The following is a 22,680-nucleotide window of genomic DNA, read 5'->3' as shown; positions in this document are numbered from 1 at the left end:
GGTTGCTAAGTTGTGTCTGAATCTTGCAACCCCATGGTCAGTTAATGGCTAATCAGCTATACTCCAATATAAAATAAAAAGTTTTTTTTTTAAGTTCCAAGAGAACTTCCTCCTATAAGGAAGATCATTCTTCTCCTGTGGGGAGATCATTCTGATTGGGGTAGATGCTTAATTCTCCTAGGCTAACAATACAAAGAGTGGAAGGGACAAAGAGTAACTGATAGAGCATGCTAGGGAAGGGCCCCTGGGTCAGTAACAAAGTGGAGAAATGGCACTTCATGCAAATTTCCAGAGAGAGGAGTTTCATGGTTGCCTAGCAACCTGTAAACACAGAAGAAAGAAGGGAAAGGCATCAAAAAAAAAAAAAAAAATCAGGCAAATGTTACTCTCTCACCCGATTATTATTCCTACATTGTGTATAACTCAAGAGAAACAGGATATATGTTTGATCTCCAAAAACAAGCTAGCAGACAGTGAAGCACATACAGCTCAAATATAACCATAAAAATATAATTGGTAGTAGTAAGTAGCCCAGATTATATATATACAGACAAAAAAATGCATGTGTTTACAGCAGGATTCCAGGTGCAACAGAACCATTCCATTCAATGCAGCAAGAATTTGTAAGTCTTCCAGGGACACAAGGAATAGAATGAGGCAGCCCACACCTCTAAGAACTTTAAAATCTGAGAATAAAATGGGCTTCCTCAGTGACTCAGCAGGTAAAGAATCTACCTGCAATTCAGGAGACACAGGAGTTGTGGGTTCAATTCCTGGGTCAGGATGATTCCCTGGACGAGGGCAAGGCAACACACTCCAGGATTCTTGCCCAGAGAATCCCATGGATGAAGGAGCCTGGTGGGCTACAGTCCAAAGGATCACATAGAGTCAGACACAACTGAGGAACTACACACACACACACACACAAGGATAAAATGAATATACAGATCATACCACTACAAGGCAGAATTCATGTCACAACTGAGCAACACCTCATTTATGTGTCCTCCAAGGTGAAAGAGGTCAAAGTTTGAGGTGGGGGCACATCCAGAAAAGCTTCCCAGAAGAGAAGCCATTTGAATTAACCTTTAAAAATTAAACAGGGGGGAAAAATAAATAGAATTTTGACAGGTAGATGTGGGATAAGAGACCACACTTCGTACATCATGGAGGAAACTCCAGGCATGTTCAGAATAATGATAACCCAAATTTTGCTGCAAAATAGGGTTGCGTCTACTAGAATGGAAGCCGGGAGTTTTCTTAAATCTTAAGTATCAAATCCAGATGAATCTCTCCATGTCAAAGATAAATCTGTTGCCGCGTTGTGGTGCATGCCAGTTTATGAACCTGTGTTTCAACTGATAGGCACTGAGCTGTGAAAAGGCTGTGCGTGAAATGATCAAGGGATTAGTCTGGTCTTTTGACTTGGTGGTGGGTGGGGAGTCAACTGTAATAAAGTAAGTGGTGAAAAATAAATGTAAGCAGTCCAGGTGGGAAAAGAGGACAGTCTAATCTAAGAAAGGATCTTCTAGAACAAGAAGACAAGAACAGATAATACAGTCAGTTGTAGGGTTACCAATTGTAGACAAGTTGCTGATTAGATGGAAGGGTTCCGTGGAGAGTGAGGGGTGAAAACTAACTCAGACTTGGTAAGTCTGACTTATTGGATATCAGTAATAGAAAAAATAGATTCAACTGGGTGGTGGAGGGAAAGAAAGAGGAGGAGGAAAAAAAGAGACAGCTGTTTCAAACTTGCTAAGTCTGAAGTGCTCATGTACTCTCACATAGAAATTCTCAGCAAGCAGAAGAAAACATAGGCTTAGAGTTTTGGAGACAGTCAAGACTTTGGTGATTATTCACATGAAGGTCACAATTGAAGCTATTGATATGTAAATACATGTGAACATAAAGGAAAAAGGGGAAGATTCATGTCCAGGAAGGAAGAGAGCTGGCTAAGGAGAAAACCAAGTCAGACAAATAGCAGATAGTGAAGAAGACATAAAAGGAGCCACAGAGCAGGGAACAAAATCTCGTGCAGCATCTCAAAGGCCAAGAGGAAAAAGAGTTTTAGGAAGATGTGTGGGGAAACAATTATGGGTGACGTTGATTTTCCTGTTTTAAAACCTTCTTCCAAAATCAGGTATTACTTTTTGTAAAGTATTTTAATCAGATTTTTTGAAGAAATCATTCTCTATTAAGAGGGGCAAATTTTATAGAAACATAGGAAAATGGGGGCTGAGGATATCACACTTAGGGATCAGGAGCTCTAAAGGATGTCCTTTAGGAACACATTTCAACAGAAAGGGCATCAGAAGAGTGTGTCTGTGGAGGAGGGGTGGGGAGGAGCAGGGGGAGGGGACTCTTAGCAAGTGACTAACAAGCAGGTTGATCACTTGAGGCAATAAGAGCATGGAGGGGATTTACTTTATTTTTTTAGGGATGAGAGTAAGGGGCACATTTAATGAAGAAGGGAAGAACAATAAAGAGGAAAAGGTTGAAGATGGGTAGAGTGGGAATTCTTGATCGAGCAGGAAATGGAAAGGAGGCTACGAGAGTGTGAACATTAGCCTTGAAAAGTGAAAAACAGGGACCTGTCTTCTCATACAGACAGGAAAGGGAGGAAAAACAGGAAATGAGGCTGAGAAATTTTAAAGCAAACAGAGGGACATTGAGGGATCTCAGTTTGAATGGTTCAAAAGATCACTGATCTTAAGGAGAGTTTGAGAAGACCTGTGGAAAGCAGAAAAGCATGTCTACATGCTTCACCAACCCAAGCCAGGAGTTTCTTAAGTCTGTATCAGATACAGATGAATCTCTCCATGTCAAAAGTTTTAGTAGATCCCAAGAGATGGTAGATCCCAAGGAAATGGCAACCCACTCCAGTGTTCTTGCCTGGAGAATCCCAGGGACGGGGGAGCTTGGTGGGCTGCCGTCTATGGGGTCGCACAGAGTTGGACACGACTGAATCGACTTGGCAGCGAGAGATGGTAAAGCGTCTGCCTACAATGTGGGAGACCTGGTTCAATCCCTGGGCTGGGAAGATTCTCTGGAGAAGGCAATGGCAACCCACTCCAGTACTCTTGCCTGGAAAATCCCATGGGCAGAGGATCGTAGTAGGCTACAGTCCATGGGGTCGCAAAGAGTCGGACACGACTGAGCGACTTCATTTCTTCACTTCACTAACAGCAACATAAAAGAAGTCACATCTGGCTCATGAGCCTTATCATTTATGGATCAGTCTAACCAGTTGGACTATAATAGAGAACATAAGCAATATATAAATTGTAAACTCCCAGCATTCAGGAGTCCTCAAAAGGTAATCTGCAAATATACAAATCCCAGGTAACACACACAGCTGCACACACGCACAAATTACACCATGCTCTGTAAAGGGAGTTCAGACACCAGGAACTCTCGCATGAAAGGAAAGAGGATTTCATTGCAGTAGATGGCTAGAAATCAGTTAAGGCTGAGAAAGGAAACATGGTTTTACAGGATGAAGTCAGAGGAAAATTGACGTTCCAAAAATCTTCTCCAGTCTGATTTAACAGATAAAAAATGAATCATGTGTCAGGATCCTTGCATTCAGTTTCCAGGAGGATAATTTTAAACACCAAGAGTTTAGTCACAGGGAAATACAAGTTTCCTGCTTCTTTGGCCACATCAGGTCCCACAGGGAACATTAAGTATATCAGCTACAGCCTTGCTAGTATTGATGCAAGTCAGTGGTGCTGGGCCACTACTTCAGTACCTTCTATTTCATCTTTAATCCTATTTCACTGAAGTTATTCTTCTAATATTGAAACACAGCAAAGAAGGAAAGAGAATTAAATGTGATTAAATGTGGCAAAGAAATTTAAAGAAGCAACATCCCATTCCATCCAAGAAGGCCTCCTGCAGTAGAATCTGAGGCTTTTCATCAATTACAATTCAAGATGCCCCATGTGCTGAGGAGCAGCCCCTCCCTAGCAGAGCTCTCAGCCTGCGGTTACTCAAGAGAAGAATAAGGGGGTGGATTGCTGTACCCAGATAAATCACAGTCTGCCATATCCAGAACCGGAATTCCCCAAAAGGAAACATACCTGAGGCAGTGAGAACCAGTGACAGAAAAGAGGAAGTGAAGAAGATAGCAAAGGAGATAAAAGCCAAGAGAGCCTTGATGTGTGCCTGGGCGCTGGAACTGTGAAAGCCTGAGATGGAGAAGAAGACCTTCTTGGTGTGTCTTCCCAGAGATGTAATGAGCAAAACTGTGCCCACAATAAAGATAACAGTAGGGACGGTCCAGGTAACAATTCTCAAAGGGAAGAGGCAGAACCTCTCATATGTTCTCACAGCATTCCTAGTGACATTCCAAGGTTGCAGACCCTTCTTTAAATAGTTCTGATACATTCTATGGTTGCCTATGAAAAATAGAACGGTGGTAAAGGTAGAGAACCCCAGAGAGCTGAGTAGCATCCAAGGAACCAACCCAGATACATTCCGCTTTAGCCAGAGGAAGACGGGGTGGGTGAAGGTGGCAATTTTCACACAGTAGAAGACACTGAGCCAGGTGGAGAACCACAGTGTTGCAGAGTTCCAGAAGTCCCACTGAACGGCCAGGAGCTGGAACACGGGGTTGTATGGGAAGGCCGTGGGATTCAGGAAAATGTAAATGTTCTTACTAATCACCACCCATTGCAGACAGAAGCGAGAGGCCCCCAGGCTGACCAATAACTTATCGCAAGGCGACAACGTTCTCTGCAGCAGCCACTCGCTGCCCAGTGCCATGATGATTAAGCCATTACCTACCAATGCCACCAGGAACAAAAGGAATAAAATAATAATGCAGACAAGGGCTGTCTTATCAACCAACTGAGGTCCAGGAACCATGTCCCCTCCGCTCATCTCTCCTGCAGACTTCAAGGTCTCTTCCTGTAGGGCGGTTCTGGAAGGTCCTGGATAATATTGGCCCTTCCAGCTGCCCCAGTACAGAGGATAAAGTCGAGGACGTGGGCTATCTGAGGAGGGTGAAGAGGCATTTTCTTCTCAGAATAGATGCAAATATCATTAAGGCTCAGTTTCAGAAGTCCCCCTGCCTGTCCATGAATTTGCCTGTCCTTCCTCTGCCTGCTTTCTGCCCGTGTAAACACTGGCATGGATACTATATCAGGTCCTTGCATTTAGCATCCCTCAAGTGGAAACTTACACCTCTCTAAGCCGACACCTAAGACATGACCACACACCTGCTGGGCGCTCCATGAGGAAATCTGGTGGGCACACCCCCACCTGACAGTCGGAGCTCACATCTGTGGTTGGTTGGTGTGTTCTGGGCACTGTTCTAAGTGATCTTTGTTGTGCTTAGTCTCACAATGACCCTATGAAGCAGGTGACTTTAGAAAACTCCTTTGACAGGCATAAAACTGAGCAACACTTCTACTTAGGCTAACTCAAATCCTATTACTTGTGGGGACCATTATTATCAAATAGAACACAGGAGACAAATTATACATAATAAAGGATTTCCTAGGTGCTGCTAGTGGTGAAGAATCTGCCTGCCAATGCAGGAGATGCAAGAGATGCATGTTCAATCCCTGGGTCAGGAATATCCCCTGGGGTAGAAAATGGCAACCCATTCCAGTGTTCTTGCTTGAAAAATTTCATGGACAGAGGAGACCTGCGGGTTACAGTCCATGGGGTCACAAAGAGTCGGACATGACTGAGCACACAAGGCACATGCAAGTGAATTTTTTAACCATATTTTATTAGTGACCTTCAAAGGGCATTTCTGGGCTTCCCTGTGGCTCAGCTGGTAAAGAATTCTCTTGCAATGCTGGAGACCTGGGTTCAATCCCTGGGTTGGGAAGATCCCCTGGAGAAGGGAAAGGTAACCCACTTCAGCATTCTGGCCTGGAGAATTCCATGGACTGTATAGTCCATGGAGTCGAAAAGAGTTGGACATGACTGAACAACTTTCACTTTAGGGATTTCCTGGTGGCTCAGACGGTAGAGTCTGACTGCAAAGTGGGAGACCCGAGTTCAATCCCTGAGTTGGGAAGATCCCCTGGAGAAGGAAATGGCAGTCCACTCCATTATTCTTGCCTGGAAAATCCCATGAATGGAGGAGCCTGGCGGGCTACAGTCAATAAGGTCGCAAAGAATCAGACATGACTGAGAGACTTGACTTTCATTTTCAAAGGGCATTTCATGTAGGAAACCCTCTATGACAGCTATAACACCAAAGTGCTATGGTAAGAAGAACCCTGGGCTAGGATCAAGGCAGGTGTTAGTCATAGAGACATCCATCACTGTGAGTTACTGGCTATGTCAGTAGGTTGCTCTGTGCCTCAGTTTCTTCATCTGTAAGATGCGAAAAGTATCATCTTTTGTAATGCACAGGATAAGACTAGATTCTAAGACTAGAATCTCAGTTTTCAGAGTAAAAGAAGACTTAAATAATTTAATGATGAAATAAATGAAGCCTCAAGTTATAGATTAAAACTCTCTCCTAAAGTCACAGTTAAATGGAGGAAAGACCAAGACCCAAGCTGATTCCATGACCAGAAATCCTTGCATAGTTAGCAGGACATCTTGTACTCCTATCTTCTTCCTCCCCAGATAAAGTCAGAAGACCAAGTTTTGAGTCTTGTCACAGTCACTATTTGGTGTAATTGTTCTGCAGTTTGTGAGTCATCTGCTCGGTGGCTCTATGGTGAGGTTAATGGTGACCTCCTCCAAGAGGCTTATGCCACAGGCTATGTGTCTCAGGTCTGCTTCACCCAGAGCCCTACCCCTGCGACAGGCCACTGTGCCACTGCAGAAGAGTGGAGAAGTAACTCCAAGAAGAATGAAGAGACAAAGCCAAAGCAAAAACAGCACCCAGATGTGGATGTGACTGGTGATGGAAGTAAAGTCCGATGTTATAAAGAGCAATATTGCATAGGAACATGGAATGTTAGGTCCATGAATCAAGGCAAATTGAAAGTGGTCAAACAGGAGATGGCAAGAGTGAACATCAACATTTTAGGAATCAGTGAACTCAAATGGACTTGAATGGGAGAATTAAATTCAGATGACCATTATATCTACTACTGTGGGCAAGAATCCCTTACAAGAGATGGAGTAGCCATTAGAGTCAACAAGAGTCCAAAATGCAGTACTTGGGTGCAATCTCAAAAATGAGAGAATGAGCTCTGTTCATTTCCAAGGCAAATCACTCATTACCACAGTAATCCAAGTCTATGCCCCAACCAGTAATGCTGAAGAAGCTGAAGTTGAACAGTTCTATGAAAATCTACAAGACCTTCTAGAATTAATACCCCCAAAAGATGTCCTTTTCATCACAGAGGACTAGAATGCAAAAGTAGGAAGCTAGTAGATACCTGGAGTAACAGGAAATTTGGCCTTGGAGTACAAAATGAAGCAGGGCAAAGGCTAAGAGAGTTTTGCCAAGAGAATGCACTGGTCATAGCAAACACCTTCTTCCAACAACACAAGAGAAGACTCTATACATGGACATCACCAGATGGTCAATACTGAATCAGATTGATTATATTCTTTGCAGCCAAAGATCAAGAAGCTCTATACAGTCAGCAAAAATGAGACCAGGAGCTAACTGTGGCTCAGATCATGAACTCCTTATTGCCAAATTCAGACTTAAATTGAAAAAAGTAGGGGAAATCACTAAATCAAATCCCTTACGATTATACAGTGGAAGTGAGAAATAGATTTAAGGGATTAGATCTGATAGATAGAGTGCCTGAAGAACTATGGACAGAGGTTCGTGACATTGTACAAGAGACAGTGATCAAGACCATCCTCAAACAAAAGAAACGCAAGAAGGCAAAATGGCTGTCTGAAAAGCCCTTATAAATAGCTGTGAAAAGAAGAGAAGCTAAAGGCAAAGGAGAAAAGTAAAGATATACCCATCTGAATGCAGAATTCCAAAGAGTAGCAAGGAGACATAAGAAAGCCTTCCTCAGTGATCAATGCAAAGAAATAGAGGAAAACAATATAATGGGAAAGACTAGAGATCTCTTCAAGAAAATTAGAGATACCAAGGGAACATTTCATGCAAAGATGGGCACAATAAAGGACAGAAATGGTATAGACCTAAAGAGATGCAGAAGATATTAAGAAGAGGTGACAAGAATACACAGAAGAACTATAAAAAAATATCTTCATGACCCAGATAATCACAATGGGGTGATCACTCACCTAGAGCCAGACATCCTGGAATGCGAAGTCAAGTAGGCCTTAGGAGGCATCACTACAAACAAACCTAGTGGAGATGATGGAATTCCAGTTGAGCTATTTCAAATCCTAAAAGATGATGTTGTGAAAGTGCTGAACTCAATATGCCACCAAATTTGGAAAACTCAGCAGTGGCCACAGGACTGGAAAAGGTCAGCTTTCATTCCAATCCCAAAGAAAGGCAATGCCAAAGAATGCGCAAACTACCCTACAATTGCACTCATCTCACATGCTAGCAAAGTAATGCTCAAAATTCTCCAAACCAGGCCTCAACAGTACATGAACCGTGAACTTCCAGATGTTCAAGCTGGATTTAGAAAAGGCAGAGGAACCAGAGATCAAATTGCCAACATCCACTGGATCATCAAAAAAGCAAGAGAGTTCCAGAAAAACACCTACTTCTGCTTTATTGACTATGCCAAAGCCTTTGACTGTGTGGATCACAACAAACTGTGGGAAATTCTTAAAGATATGAGCATACCAGACACCTGACCTGTCTCCTGAGAAATCTGTACACAGGTCAAGAAGCAACAGTTAGAACCAGACATGGAACAACAGACTGGTTCCAAATTGGGAGTACATCAAGCCTGTATATTGTCACCCTGCTTATTTAATTTATATGCAGAGTATATCATGAGAAATGCTGGGCTGGATGAGGCACAAGCTGGAATCAAGATTGCTGGAAATCTTGTAACCTCAGATATGCAGATGACACCACCCTTATAGCAGAAAGCAAAAAAGAACTAAAGACTTTTAACTTTTACTTTTTTTTTTAATTTTTAACTTTAACTTTTTAAATTTTACTTTATTTTATAATATAAATTTATTTATTTTAATTGGAGGCTAATTACTTACAATATTGTATTGGTTTTGCCATACATCAACATGAGTCCGCCACAGGTGTACACGTGTCCCCCATTCTGAAACCCCGTCCCAACTCCCTCCCCGTACCATGCCTCTGGGTAATCCCAGTGCACCAGCCCCAGGCATCCTGTATCCTGCATTGAACCTGGACTGGCAATTTGTTTCATATATGATATTATACATGTTTCAATGCCATTCTCCCAAATCATCCCACCCTCTCCCACAGAGTCCAAAAGAGTGTCTCTTTTGCTGTCTCGCATACAGAACCTCTTGATGAAAGTGAAAGAGGAGAGTGAAAAAGCTGTCTTAAAACTCAACATTCAGAAAACTAAGATCATCGCATCTGGTCCTATCACTTCATGCCAAATAGATGGGGAAACAATGGAAATAGTAACAGATTTTATTTTCTTGGGCTCCAAAATCACTGCAGATGGTGACTGCAGCCAAGAAATTAAAAGACGCTTGCTCCTTGGAAAAGCTATGACCAACCTAGACAGCATATAGAAAAGCAGAGACATAACTTTGCCAACAAAGGTCCGACTAGTCAAAGCTATGGTTTTTCCAGTAGTCATGTATTGATGTGAGAGTTGGACCATAAAGAAAGCTGAGCACCAAAGAACTGATGCTTTTGAACTGTGGTGTTGGAGAAGATTCTTGAGAGTCCCTTGGACTGCAAGGAGATCCAACCAGTCCATCCTAAAGGAAATCAGTCCTGAATATTCATTGGAATGACTAATGCTGAAGCTGAAACTCCAACACTTTGGCCACCTGATGCAAAGAACTGACTCCTTGGAAAAGACCCTGATGCTGGGAAAGACTGAAGGCAGGAGGTGAAGGGGACGACATAGGGTAAGATGATTGGATGGCATCACCGACTCAATGGAAGACGGTTTGAGCAAGCTCTGGGAGTTGTTGATGGACAGGGAAGCCTGGCATGCTGCAGTCCATGGAGTCGCAAAGAGTGGGACATGACTTAGCGACTGAACTGAACTGAACTGAACAGTTACCATCTATGGATCTTTGGACTAGTCATTTAATCTCTCTGAACCCTTATTTCTTCACCTGTAAAATATGGATCACAAATAAACGTGAATATATTATATGCATATATAAAGATGTGTATATGTAAACTATAAACCTCTACACATTCATAAGAAATAAGTAAGGTGATGATGACATTGTTATTATAATGACCTCCATCCTGTGGTGGGACAAGTAGTCCTAGAAGAATTCAGGAAAGCATCAGGGGTGCAACAGAGGTCCAAGCCACCAAATATTGGACATCTACTTTAATTAGAGATAGGTGGAGTAAGCAAAAGCCACATTTTCAATAGGAATGACATCCAAAGAATAAAAAAAAAAAAGCAATCAGGTGAGTGCTTACGTACTCAGGTGAGTGTAAGCAGGTTAATATGTCACAGGAAGTAAGGCAAGTAGAAATTCTTCTGGGTCAAACACAGCAATGGTGAAGGCTCACGATCAAGTAACAGGAGAGAGAGGGGGTATTTGATAGTATACTCACCTCCTGACCAGCACCATATCCTACCAGTTCCAAGCACAGAACCCCACCAAGAGAGAATAGAATGCAGATCAGTAGCATCTCTTTCCGGTTCCCAGTTCACCTGGGACAAAGGTCCAGGTGAAATTGTTCTTCAAACACAGAAGCCTTGCTGCAGTGAACACTGACTTCCTGGAGAAAGCCGAGGTGAACTTAGGTAACTCATTCACTCTGCCTTTCTGAGAAGATGCAAAACTGCATGGGATAGAGTTCCCAAATGCTCTCTCCCTTGCCACCCACATTCATCTGGGTGGCATTCCGCTGTTTCCAATGAAACATGGAGCAATAAAGCAAACTTTGAGCTTATAGCTCTGGAGTCTGACCAGCCACAAACCTCTCAATATGGAAAATTCATATATTTTCCCATCTGCCTCCTACATCTTTGATGGTTCATATACTGAGAAAGATGCACTGTTATTCTTCAATTCAACTAACAACAATTAGTAAGCATCTCCAATATATTGTAATGACCCTGTGAAAGGTGCTAGGCTGTAACAATGAGCTATTAATAAGTATCTGCCCTGAAAGTGTTTTCATAGGCTTATCATAAACCACAAACATTTACTAGGCATATATACATATACATATACACTAAGTGAGGGTTAAGTTAATCCAAAAGGGGAATAATCATTTGTAGTTTAATATACAGTTGTGTTTTATGGTGATTCTTTTGTTGTTTGTGCTTTCTGTTTGTTACACTTTGCTTTCTCATATTCAGACTTTCTTATCCGGTAGAAGTCAAGTCTGAGAACGTTGAAATTCTAACAGGCAGTCTTTATATGTATGATCATGAGGGTGGTAGAGGTAGGAATCCTGAGTAGATTCCCTGAGTGGGAAACAGCTCGGTTCTGTCTCTCAGGACAAAAAAGGAAGACACCTGCAGTTCTAAATGTATGTGTCATCCTATTTCCATCCCAAGAATTCTGAGAGGGATTCAGTAGCAGCCACAGCCCCTTTATTGTGGAAGAGCAAAGACGAGCCTTGTATGTTGAAAGCACAGAGCGATGACATCAGTAAAGGAGGTGGAATTGTGAGAATGTCTAGCACAGGGATAAGTTTGGCTACAGCAGAGGATTTCCATAAGGAAATGGTGGCATATCAGGCTGAAAAGATAGACTGGGAAGAGATCCCAGAAGGTCTTGAAAGTGAGGATGAGATATTAGCCTGTGTCTTTGGTCAAGATGGAGCCACCAACTGTTTATGGGCTCTTATGAGCTATAGCCTAGGAAAGGGAGGATGAGAACATCAACCAATTAAGAAGTCCTGAGATGAGCCCAGTAGACCTGGCATAACTCAAAAGACTGTAAAAACGCTTCAGATGGGAGTCACACGACCATCCCCTTCCTACACAAGATATTTAAGTTCTGGAGCTCTGACCAAGGGAAAGCCAGTGTTCCAGGTGACATTGCTGATGCTTCTGTCTTTGCTGCCTCCACTCAGCCCTCTGTGGCTTAAGTTCCAAAGTTCAGTCCTTGCAATTTGCTATTGCTTTCCCAGCTCACTCATGTTGCTGCTTTTTAAAAAAAGGAAAAGATTTCTTGATGATAGTCCCAGCTTCCCAGTTTCCTGTGTCCGACTTCACCCTTTCTCTGGGAAACCCTTTAAGCTTCTCTCCTGCAATTTAGGGATCTTCTCTTTTAAAGCCTTAATCTTCTTGTAAGTGAAAACTCCTCACCCTCTTAACTCATCTCTGCTAGCTCCTCTCTCTCTCTCCTCTTGCCGTATTTCAGCCCCTAGCAAGTATTATAATGTCTTCAGGCCTCAGTTTCTCATGATTGTTGGACAACTTACCATAAATGCAATGATTTCTGTTCTGTTATTATTCCTGTTTTGATTAGCTTGGACATATAAATCTATTAACCACGTGGGGTGCTTTTCCCAATCTTTTCTTGTCCCTTGATCTCCAAACTTTTTTATAGGAAACTCCATCAGTTGAAAACAACTATGAACATGAATTCCACCATATGCATATTTATTTATTTTACTTATATGCTTGTAATACTCTGCTCATATGTTATGTACTAATACATCATAAAATACGTATTAAAATTGCAATTAAAAAGATGAGAGTAAAAATATATTGAAGTTGTCACATTTTCCTTTCTCCATCTGGTGGATCATTTTGCACACACTCTGATATGCAAACAATGTAATTTATAGACTACCATCCTAGACATCAGCATCCAGGGCCAACATCCTGGGTGAGTGGACAGGAAGAGTAAGATTCTCAAAATTAAGAACTATAGCAAATTCCCTTTGTTTTCCTCTTCTATCTTCTATTGGCCAAGACCTAAAAGCTGTGCCACATCAGACAATTTGCTTTAATTCAACATACAGCAAACACACAGGATCACAGGCAAGACCTATAGTGGCACAAAACTCATATATGCCCTCAGACTTCGCGGTTCAAAAAAGTTCCTTGAGTGGGACCGATCTTAAGCAGGGCACAAAAGAAAAGAATGGCAAAGAATGACAGAGAAAGGAAAGAAGGAACTCCAGATGGCCCACAGGCTACAGGGAAGAGCCTGTGGGGAGACAGAAAGAAGCTTCCTAGGCTGCAGTAGAGACACTGAGCCCTGAGAGCAGAGAAGGGATACAGAGGGCAGTTGATGAGTGTGGGACAACCTATGTCACCATTCAAGTGAAAGTGAAATCGCTCAGTCGTGTTTGACTCTTTGCAACCCCATGGACTACAGCCCACCAGGCTCTTCCATCTGTGGAATTTTCCAGGCAAGAGTACTAGAGTGGGTTGCCATTTCCTTCTCCAGGGGATCTTCCTGATCCAAGGATCGAACCCAGGTCTCCCGCATTGCAGGCAGACGCTTTACTGTCTGAGCCACCAGGGAAGCCACCATTCAAAACAACAACAAAACAAAAAAACCCTTTAAGTTGACCACAGAACAAGTGACCACCATCACAGTTCTCTGTAAAGACAGTACGGACTGGAGAATATTATTAGGGTTCCTTGTGTAGAGAGTGAGAGAGGCCTGTGTGGAAACGAGGCCACCATCCTAGTCCAAGGTGGTTCAGGACCCAGACAAGAAACTAGGAGCAGTGGAAGAGATGGTAGAAACAAAGAGGGATGGAAAAAGAATTAATGGGACGTAAAAAGAGTGGGGAAGAAAGAGGGAAATGAAAAAGCGTGAAAGACAGCGCCCAAACCTTGTGCATTCTTGCCACTCAGGGCTTGTTCGGTGATAGTAGCTATTGACACTGATAACTGGAGACAAACTGGTCCTTGTCCAGGGCTCGCCAAAGCCTCTTCTTCAGGCCCTTTCTCAGCTTGGGGCTGCTGTGCACCAAGATGTGGAGTGCATACTGATGCCCGTGTAGGTCACCACCTTACAGGCCCAGTGCCAGTGTTCCCGGAGGGCTGGGATGTACATAATGATAACCAGGGACAGGAAGTACAAGGTGTAGAAGATGAGGAAGAAGGCAAGTGACGTCAGGGCCATGGTGTGAGCCCAGGTACTGGGATCACGTGGGCTGGGTCTGTGGTCCTGCATCTGCCAGAGGTGCCGGCGCAGTGAGAACATGAGCGAGAGGGTGGACACCAGGAACAGGAGGAATGGAACCAACCACATGAGAATTACATGAGGTAGAAAAAGTGCAAATAGGTAGCATGTATTCTACCAGCCAGGGTGTCGTTTCCATGGGAAATCTGGGCAGCCGTCATCTGGGCAAGAATTGTATTCCCAGCAGCTGAGATGACGGACAGACCAGATAAGATCAAGGAGCCCAGCACCAGCTGGGGAACCGACCGAGAAATCCTCCATTTTATCCAGAAGAAGAGGGGATGAGAGAAGAGGGAGATCTTCGCGCAGTAGAAGACAGCAAACCAGGCAGTCAGCCAGAAACTGAGGCAGTTGATGAAATCCCAGGGGATGCTGAAATAGTCGATTTTGGAACAAAAGCCAGAAGAGGCCATGATGTTGTTCAGGAGGGCCATCCCATGCAGACAGAACCAGGAGGCAGCCAGGCAGGTCACAATCATGTCACCAGCGGGCAGCATCCGGCTTCACACCCACTCCCCGCTCAACACAGTAACTATGAAGCCATTTTGCAGCACAGCAACCAATGACTCCAGGAAAAAGATGACCTTGAATATCAACATGGGCGAGAGGGACATCTTCTCCAGGTAGGCTCTGCTCAGACTCAGCTTCTACTCCAGGTACATGAACAGGAAAGCACAGTCTCTCTGGCCAAGCCACTCTGTTGAGACCAAATTCAGAGGCTCTCTCCTTGGATTCAGGCAAAAGCAGAGTTACCAGCAAACATCATCACCCCACCGCCCCCTCCCCCCATACACCCATCACACTCTCATCGCTCCTCCAGGATTTGAAAAGATTGGCATGCAAATCACTCCTAGCTCAATGACAGCCTGTCTGTATAACCTGTATTTGCCTGTTTGGTATCAGAGCCAGATGTAGGGAAATGGTAACAGAATAGAGGCTCCAAGGGTGACTGAGAATATTCATATTTTGTGCTTTAGTTCTCACTATACTATTTCTTCGGAGAAATAGCACCCCACTCCAGTACTCTTGCCTGGAGAATCCCATGGACGGAGGAGCCTGGCAGGCTGTAGTCCATGGGGTCGTGAAGAGTCGTTCACGACTGAGCGACTTCACTTTCACGCATTGGAGAGGAACTGGCAACCCACTCCAGTGTTCTTGCCTGGAGAATCTCAGGGATAGCGGAGCCTGGTGGGCTGCCATCTATGAGGTCGCACAGAGTCTGACACGACTGAAGTACTTAGCAGTAGCAGCAGCATACTATTTCTTTCCTAACATTTCCTTAAAAGATGTCCTTATGCTTGTTTCCTTCCCATAACCACAAAACTTCTGTGACCCTTCCAAGACTCATCTATACGCACAAGTCGTGGAACACTAAGAAGAGGCTCTGTCTCCCCTCCAGTGACTGCTCTTGCAGCCTAAAATTTCACTGGCAGGCTCCACATTGGAGTTCAAGGAGTCTCAACTCAAAACCTGAGTTTCTCTGATGTGTTAACATCAAATCTGTTAGCCATTAACACTTTAGCATCAATGTGTTTGGAAAACCAAAATCAATCATTTCCTAAGAAGCCTCTGAGGATATGCGAGGGAGTAGATACATCATATGAAGGCAGTGGCACCCCACTCCAGCATTCTTGCCTGGAAAATCCCATGGACGGAGGAGCCTGGAAGGCTGCAGTCCATGGGGTCGCTGAGGGTTGGACACAACTGAGCGACTTCACTTTCACTTTTCAGTTTCCTGCACTGGAGAAGGAAATGGCAACCCACTCCAGTGTTCTTGCCTGGAGAACCCCAGGGACGGGGGAGCCTGGTGGGCTGCCGTCTATGGGGTCACACAGAGTCGGCCATGACTGAAGTGACTTAGCAGCAGCAGATACATCATAATGAGAAGAAGGGAAAGACAGAGGAGGTCAACAGGGAGATGAGATCCAGAGTGGACATCACAGTAGGAGCCAGGGGAGCAAGAGCTGGCAGGATGGTCAGGGGAGCAGAGAACAATGCTCAGAATGAGCCCTCAGGGAAAGACAGCTATCTGTACACGGCTATCTGTACACGCGATAACAATGCTGAAGATAATAACAACCAACTTGTTAGAACATCACCTTGCCATTTATAAAGTGACTTCACACATGTCACATTTTGCCACCGCCAGCCACACAAAGGGACATTGGTTCAGATCAGCTAACCCAGGGTCAGGTAACCATTAAAAAAGAGAAAGTGGGTTTCCAGCTAAAGTGGCTTGTAAAAGGCAAGAATGCCTATGCACGTGAAAAACAGACAAGCAAAAAGGGGCAAAACGACAACAGAGAGGAGGGTACAGGAAAGCAGAGGTATAGGTGGAGAAGCAGGGAAGATTCTGGAGTCAGGGTCCTTCCGCCCCTCCCTGCCCCGCCCCGAGACAACTCACAGCTAATAGCCGTGCTTCCCACTTTACACAGTCTCACTCAAGATTCCACAGGGGAGTGGTCTATGTGTAAAAGATTTAAAGTGAATAAAACCATGGTTAACTATTTATAGTGGAGACTTGGCGGGGAGGGGAGAGATTATGGCACTTGCTTGAAGAGCTTCTTCATTTTTCTCAGAAGATAATCAAAGAGTAGATCATCCAATCTGATCAATGGTTTTGCAGCACAACTTCAGTGACTTGATTTAGTTCTTTGCCGGTTTTTCTCAAAGACAGCAGCAATGAGTGGCTTCTGCATGTTTCACAACATTTTGGCTCTTCTCTGAGTCCTTTGGTGAAAGGCCAGCTTCATGATGTCATCAAAAGCAAGTTGAGGCCATGGCGCACACACCCTGTTGCAGTCACATGTAACAAAGTGCTCTGTGCTTTCGTTCACAGGCAACCTTCATGTGACTTGCGCAGTCATCATAGCTTATGCTTTGTCAAAAACAGTCTTTCCCAAGACTTCTCCTTTTCTACATTAAAGACTCTACATAAAGTGAATGTTTTCTCCCATTTCAATACTCTTCTATAAAAAGGTTGAAAGGATACCATTCTGCAGGTTCCTACTCATCCATCTCTCAGTGCTCCACCAGACATGTCTTAGAGACATGTCCCATGTCCCCAATAAATGGAATATTGCCAATCACATCAGTGACCAAAGGATGTCACTGTCATCAACGATTACAGCCACCAATCGATCACGAGCAGGCGAGCCCTGAGAAACTCAGGAAGGAAGAGAATACCTGCCATCTAGCAGTGATCAGGCTGCAGCCACTCCCTACAAGGAGTCCTGAGGAAACTTAGGATATGAAAAACAGGATACCGGTCCCAGATGGCTGAGGTGCAAATCAAAGGAATGATTTCAGTGAGCCCAGACTCTTGCATCTTCCCATGTATAGAAAAGCATTAAATTCCTTAGCTTGAGATATTTTATTTTCTTTAACAATAACCTTTCAATGTTCAAACTACCTGCACTTTGTTGCAAAACTCCTATATATCCTGCCCCTACCCCTTTCCTCATAGCGGTTCTCTCAGGGTACTTGAGATCCTGCTTCCCACGCTTGAAGTCCTAAAAACTCCCACCTAATTAAGCAAAACTCTCAACTTGTAGGTTGCTGTTGTTGCTCAGGAACTCAGTTGTGTCCGACTCTTTACGACCCCATGAACTGCAGCACACCAGGCTTCCCTGTCTGTCACTAGGTCATGAATAATTTTGAACCAGCATCCCATTCATGGCCTGCCTCCAAAAGAGGCCACAAGTAGAGCAACACTTGAAGTTGTCTTTTGAGAACCCTTCCATTACACAAAAGTAATCAAAATACCAAGTGCTTCTCACAAGTTTTGGTCATGTTTCTCCCTTCTAAAAGTGTCTCATGCTTGCAAATGAAACTTAAAAATCCTTTCTTGTAGCACAGTTGTCAATATTTTTTTTAAGATGATGCCTGAGTCTTCTGTGAAATGATGCTAGTGTCAAACCAGTAACATTGGAAGTTCAGATTCCAAATGGGTGATTCTGAAAAGATCTATTTGCACTTCTTTCATTTTGGTGGTCTACACTTATAAAGGAATTTTTGTGGTTTCTGTTAATTAGCTTATTTATTTTTTCTTATTACATTCAAATAGTCATTGAGTCATCTTAGAGACATGGGAAAATACACATTTTATTTGGCAAGTTTTTATATCTTGGTGTCCTTTCCCCACTGGGCCTTTGAATGACTCAGTGCACAAAAACTCCCATATTCTTCCATAGTTTCATCAGGTAATTGATGGTCTACGCCACAGAAGGGTGGAAAAGGAAGGAAATAGCAATGCTAATGAGACTGCACATAAATATGAGGCTAAATCATGCACAGTTTTAATGCTGTTCATACACAATAAGCTCTAATTTTCTGACCCTATAGCCTTCCTTTTACTCTTCTATTTAGGGAAATAATTTGGGATAAAACATTGGATCTGATAGCATTCCAGTATGAAACAGCATTTTAGCTCTCTGAATGTAATTTGGGAATTTCCAACATCCTCAATTAACAAAAGGTATAAGCAAATTGGGCTTCCTTGATAGTTCAGTTGGTAAAGAATCCACCTGCAATGCAGGAGACCCCGGTTCAATTCCTGGGTCAGGAAAGTCCACTGGAGAAGGGATAGGCTACTCACTCCAGTATTCTTGCCCTTCCCTTGGGCTCAGCTGGTAAAGAATTGCCTCCCATGCAGGAGACCTGGGTTCAATCCCTAGATTGGAAAGATCCCCTGGAAAAAGGAAAGGCTACCCACTTCAGTATTCTGGACTGGAGAATTCCATGGACTATGTAGTCCATGGGGTTGCAAAGAGTCAGACACAGCTAAGTGACTTTCTCTTTCACATTCATAAGCAAGTTAAACATTGTTTAATATTTAGATAAATTATACAGTGCTGCACTCAATATGCCAGCAAATTTGGAAAACTCAGCAGTGGCCACAGGACTGGAAAAGGTTAGTTTTCATTCCAATCCCAAAGAAAGGCAATGCCAAAGAATGCTCAAACTACTGCACAATTGCACTCATCTCACATGCTAGTAAAGTAATGCTCAAAATTCTCCAAGCCAGGCTTCAGCAATATGTGAACCGTGAACTTCCAGATGTTCAAGCTGGTTTTAGAAAAGGCAGAGGAACCAGAGATCAAATTGTCAACATCTGCTGGATCATGGGAAAAGCAAGAGAGTTCCAGAAAAACATCTATTTCTGCTTTATTGACTATGCCAAAGCCTTTGACTGTGTGGATCACAACAAACTGTGGAAAATTCTGAAAGAGATGGGAATACCAGACCACCTGATCTGCCTCTTGAGAAATTTGCATGCAGGTCAGGAAGCAACAGTTAGAACTGGATATGGAACAACAGACTGGTTCCAAATAGGAAAAGGAGTATGTCAAGGCTGTATATTGTCACCCTGCTTATTTAACTTATCATGAGAAACTCTGGACTGGAAGAAGCACAAGCTGGAATCAAGATTGCCGGGAGAAATATCAACAACCTCAGATATGCAGATGACACCACCCTTATGGCAGAAAGTGAAGAGGAACTCAAAAGCCTCTTGATGAAAGTGAAAGAGGAGAGTGAAAAAGTTGGCTTAAAGCTCAACATTCAGAAAACGAAGATCATGGCATCCGGTCCCACCACTTCATGGGAAATAGATGGGGAAACAGTGTCAGACTTTATTTTTTGGGGCTCCAAAATCACTGCAGATGGTGACTGCAGCCATGAAATTAAAAGATGCTTACTCCTTGGAAGGAAAGTTATGACCAACCTAGATAGCATATTCAAAAGCAGAGACATTACTTTGCCAACAAAGGTCCATCTAGTCAAGGCTATGGTTTTTCCTGTGGTCATGTATGGATGTGAGAGTTGGACTGCGAAGAAGGCTGAGTGCCGAAGAATTGATGCTTTTAAACTGTGGTGTTGGAGAAGACCCTTGAGAGTCCCTTGGACTGCAAGGAGATCCAACCAGTCCATTCTGAAGGAGATCAGCCCTGGGATTTCTTTGGAAGGAATGATGCTAAAGCTGAAACTCCAGTACTTTGGCCATCTCATGTGAAGAGTTGACTCATTGGAAAAGACTCTGATGCTGGGAAGGATTGGGGGCAGGAGGAGAAGGGGACGACAGAGGATGAGATGGCTGGATGGCATCACTGATTCGATGGGCTGAGTCTGAGTGAACTCCGGGAGTTGGTGATGGACAGGGAGGCCTGGTGTGCTATGATTTATGGGGTCGCAAAGAGTCAGGCACAACTGAGCGACTGAACTGAACTGACACAGTTTCCTGTCAAATAAAAATAACATTTTAAAGTTGTTTTTATGATGATGAGTTTAGCCCACAAGGAGGTGCAGAGTCCAGTTTTATTCCAAGTCAAAATTTTTTGAATATTTCTTTCTGTCTTCTGCCATTTGAGCAAATTGGAATCAATACAACTAATCTCTTAAGGAATAAATCAATGCTCCTTTCATACTGCCATAAACTTCACTCAAATGTCTACTGGAGAGAGAAATCATGTTCAACAACTTCTAATCTGTGGTTTACAAGCCATGCTTCCCATGGGCTCCAAATAGCAGTGAAAGGGGAAAGGAGAAGTGAGAAAGTAGAGGCACAGTTTCTCATTTTGGAGACAGAACTCCACTGAAAAAAAAAACAAATTTGAAACTACAGTTCTAGATCAAAAGTTACTGAAAGGAAAAAGACAGATGGAGTCAACACATCATCTTTCACTCCCTTCCAAAACTCTTCTAAATTGACTACAGGAGAACTGTTAAAAAATTATTTTCAAGGCACCAACTCATAATGACAGCACAAACATTTGAGAGGCCGGAAAGAGTGTCGATGGAAGAGTGGTAAAATAGAGCAGAGCTGAGGAAACTGAACTCTGTGTAGGCAGAAGGAAAAGTCAAGAAAAAATCTTTTACTCAGGATTGTTAGCACCAGGAACCATCAAAGAAAAATGGCAAAAATTAGCAAAAAAATCAATTTTTTTTTAATTCTGATCAAAAAAAATTTGGTTCAGATTCTGAGATCACTTCTTCCTTTTGGTGTAATTGGGCAACCACTCCTGCCTATCCCAGGAAAACACTGGAGGTGTATTTTCTGGAGAGAGTGAAACAGGATCTCTGAGCTGGGTGTATACCAAATACATATGAGGCAAAGATATATCAAAAGGTGGAAAATTTGGTAGACAAATACTACTCACTTTACAGTGAAAATCAGCAAGTCCCAATCATGAGCTTGGTTCCCAACCAACCTTTCCATCCCTTATTCAACAGAACAGACAATGAGGAGTTTGGGACATCTGGGAAAAGATGGAAGATAAAACTAAAACGAAGAAATAAAACAGCTACTTGGAGAAAAAAGCAAAGTAAGATAACCCTTCCTCCACTCACCAATATCAATATTCCCAGAGAATTAAGAGAAAATGACAAAATCATATAAAATAATGCAATGTTGTTTAAAAGAAACACTCAAATTTTTCAAAAATAGAGCTCTTTTTAATTAAAAGCACATCTGAAATTTAAAACTCAGTAGAAGAGTTGGAAAATAAAATCTATGAAGTATCTCAGGAAGTACAGCCAAAAAAATATGTAGCTGAAAAACAAAAGAACACCAGCCCACAATATCCAATGCCCAAGTAATAGGAATTCTAAAAAAGAGAGAGAGAGAGAGAAATAATAAATGGAGGGCAGAAGACCATCAACAAAATAAGTGAAGAGAAATTCCCAGAACTAAAGCATATGGATCTTCATATTAAAGGATCCACCAAGTATCTAGCACATCATGATAAAATTTCAGAATATTAAGAAGATCCTACACACTTTAAGAGGGAGGAGAACACCAAATCCAGAATATTAGAAATTGAGTGATTTTAGTCTTCTTGAAAGTAATTTTTTAAGATAGAAAGCAATGTAAGAATTGTCTCTAACCTAGGCTCTCTATCTGGATATTCAAGTGCAAGAGCGAAATAAAGACTCTTCTGACAAGCCAAGTCTCAAAATCAACTTTCTCTGGGAACTACTCTTCCAAAGTGAGTCAGCACTCTATGGTAAAAGAAGACATGGGGTACAGACAATGCAAGATCTGAAATAAGAGAGACGTAAAGGGGTCACTAGGATGAATGAAGACGGATCTCAAAATGAATGGAGGCGCACCAGGCATGCGGACATGTCCATTTAGAAGCAGGACGTGAGGCTCCAGGAGAGACTTTCTCAGACAAATAAAATATTGCAATATCTGATGAACCCAAAAATGTTGAGAAAGATTTAAACCACTGACAAAGAGTTTGAGAGCAAAAGCAAACAAAACAAGGCAATTACTAGCTGAACAGAAAGCCAGAGGAAAAAATATTGCTAAAACTACATGGTTCCATCATGAATAACATTTACATAAACATGGAAAGAAAACATGTTTCTCCACTCACCACACTTCTGACATCAAATTGAGGCGGTGGGGTGGTGAGAGAGGGTCTCACACCAACCAGTTTTCCAGTCTCCAGTCATCATCTGATTTTACAGTTGAATTCTGACAGGGACTACTCGAAGCCAGTGCAGACCCAC

At 42.8% G+C, this 22,680-nt stretch overlaps 1 protein-coding gene and 1 pseudogene across 1 annotated transcript; both read right to left on the bottom strand.

Annotated features, from left to right (window-relative positions):
* Positions 1-3,860: 3,860 nt before the first annotated feature.
* Positions 3,861-4,896, bottom strand: TAS2R60 (taste 2 receptor member 60). The gene has a single exon (XM_019959500.2). The coding sequence runs from the start codon at positions 4,882-4,884 to the stop codon at positions 3,931-3,933; it is 954 nt and encodes a 317-aa protein (XP_019815059.2). The 5' UTR covers positions 4,885-4,896; the 3' UTR covers positions 3,861-3,930.
* An 8,959-nt stretch (positions 4,897-13,855) lies between these two features.
* Positions 13,856-14,916, bottom strand: LOC139182591 (taste receptor type 2 member 134-like; annotated as a pseudogene).
* Between the last annotated feature and the right edge of the window lie 7,764 nt (positions 14,917-22,680).

Source organism: Bos indicus, chromosome 4, assembly GCF_029378745.1.
Source record: "Bos indicus isolate NIAB-ARS_2022 breed Sahiwal x Tharparkar chromosome 4, NIAB-ARS_B.indTharparkar_mat_pri_1.0, whole genome shotgun sequence".
Classification (NCBI taxonomy): Eukaryota; Metazoa; Chordata; class Mammalia; order Artiodactyla; family Bovidae; genus Bos; species Bos indicus.
The sequence above is the reverse complement of the archived record's forward strand: the minus strand, read 5'-3'. Positions and strand labels throughout refer to the sequence as shown.

Coding starts and splice junctions, on each gene's coding strand:
- TAS2R60 (XM_019959500.2), bottom strand. CDS start 4,884: ATGAGCGGAGGGGACATGGTTCCTGGACCTCAGTTGGTTGATAAGACA.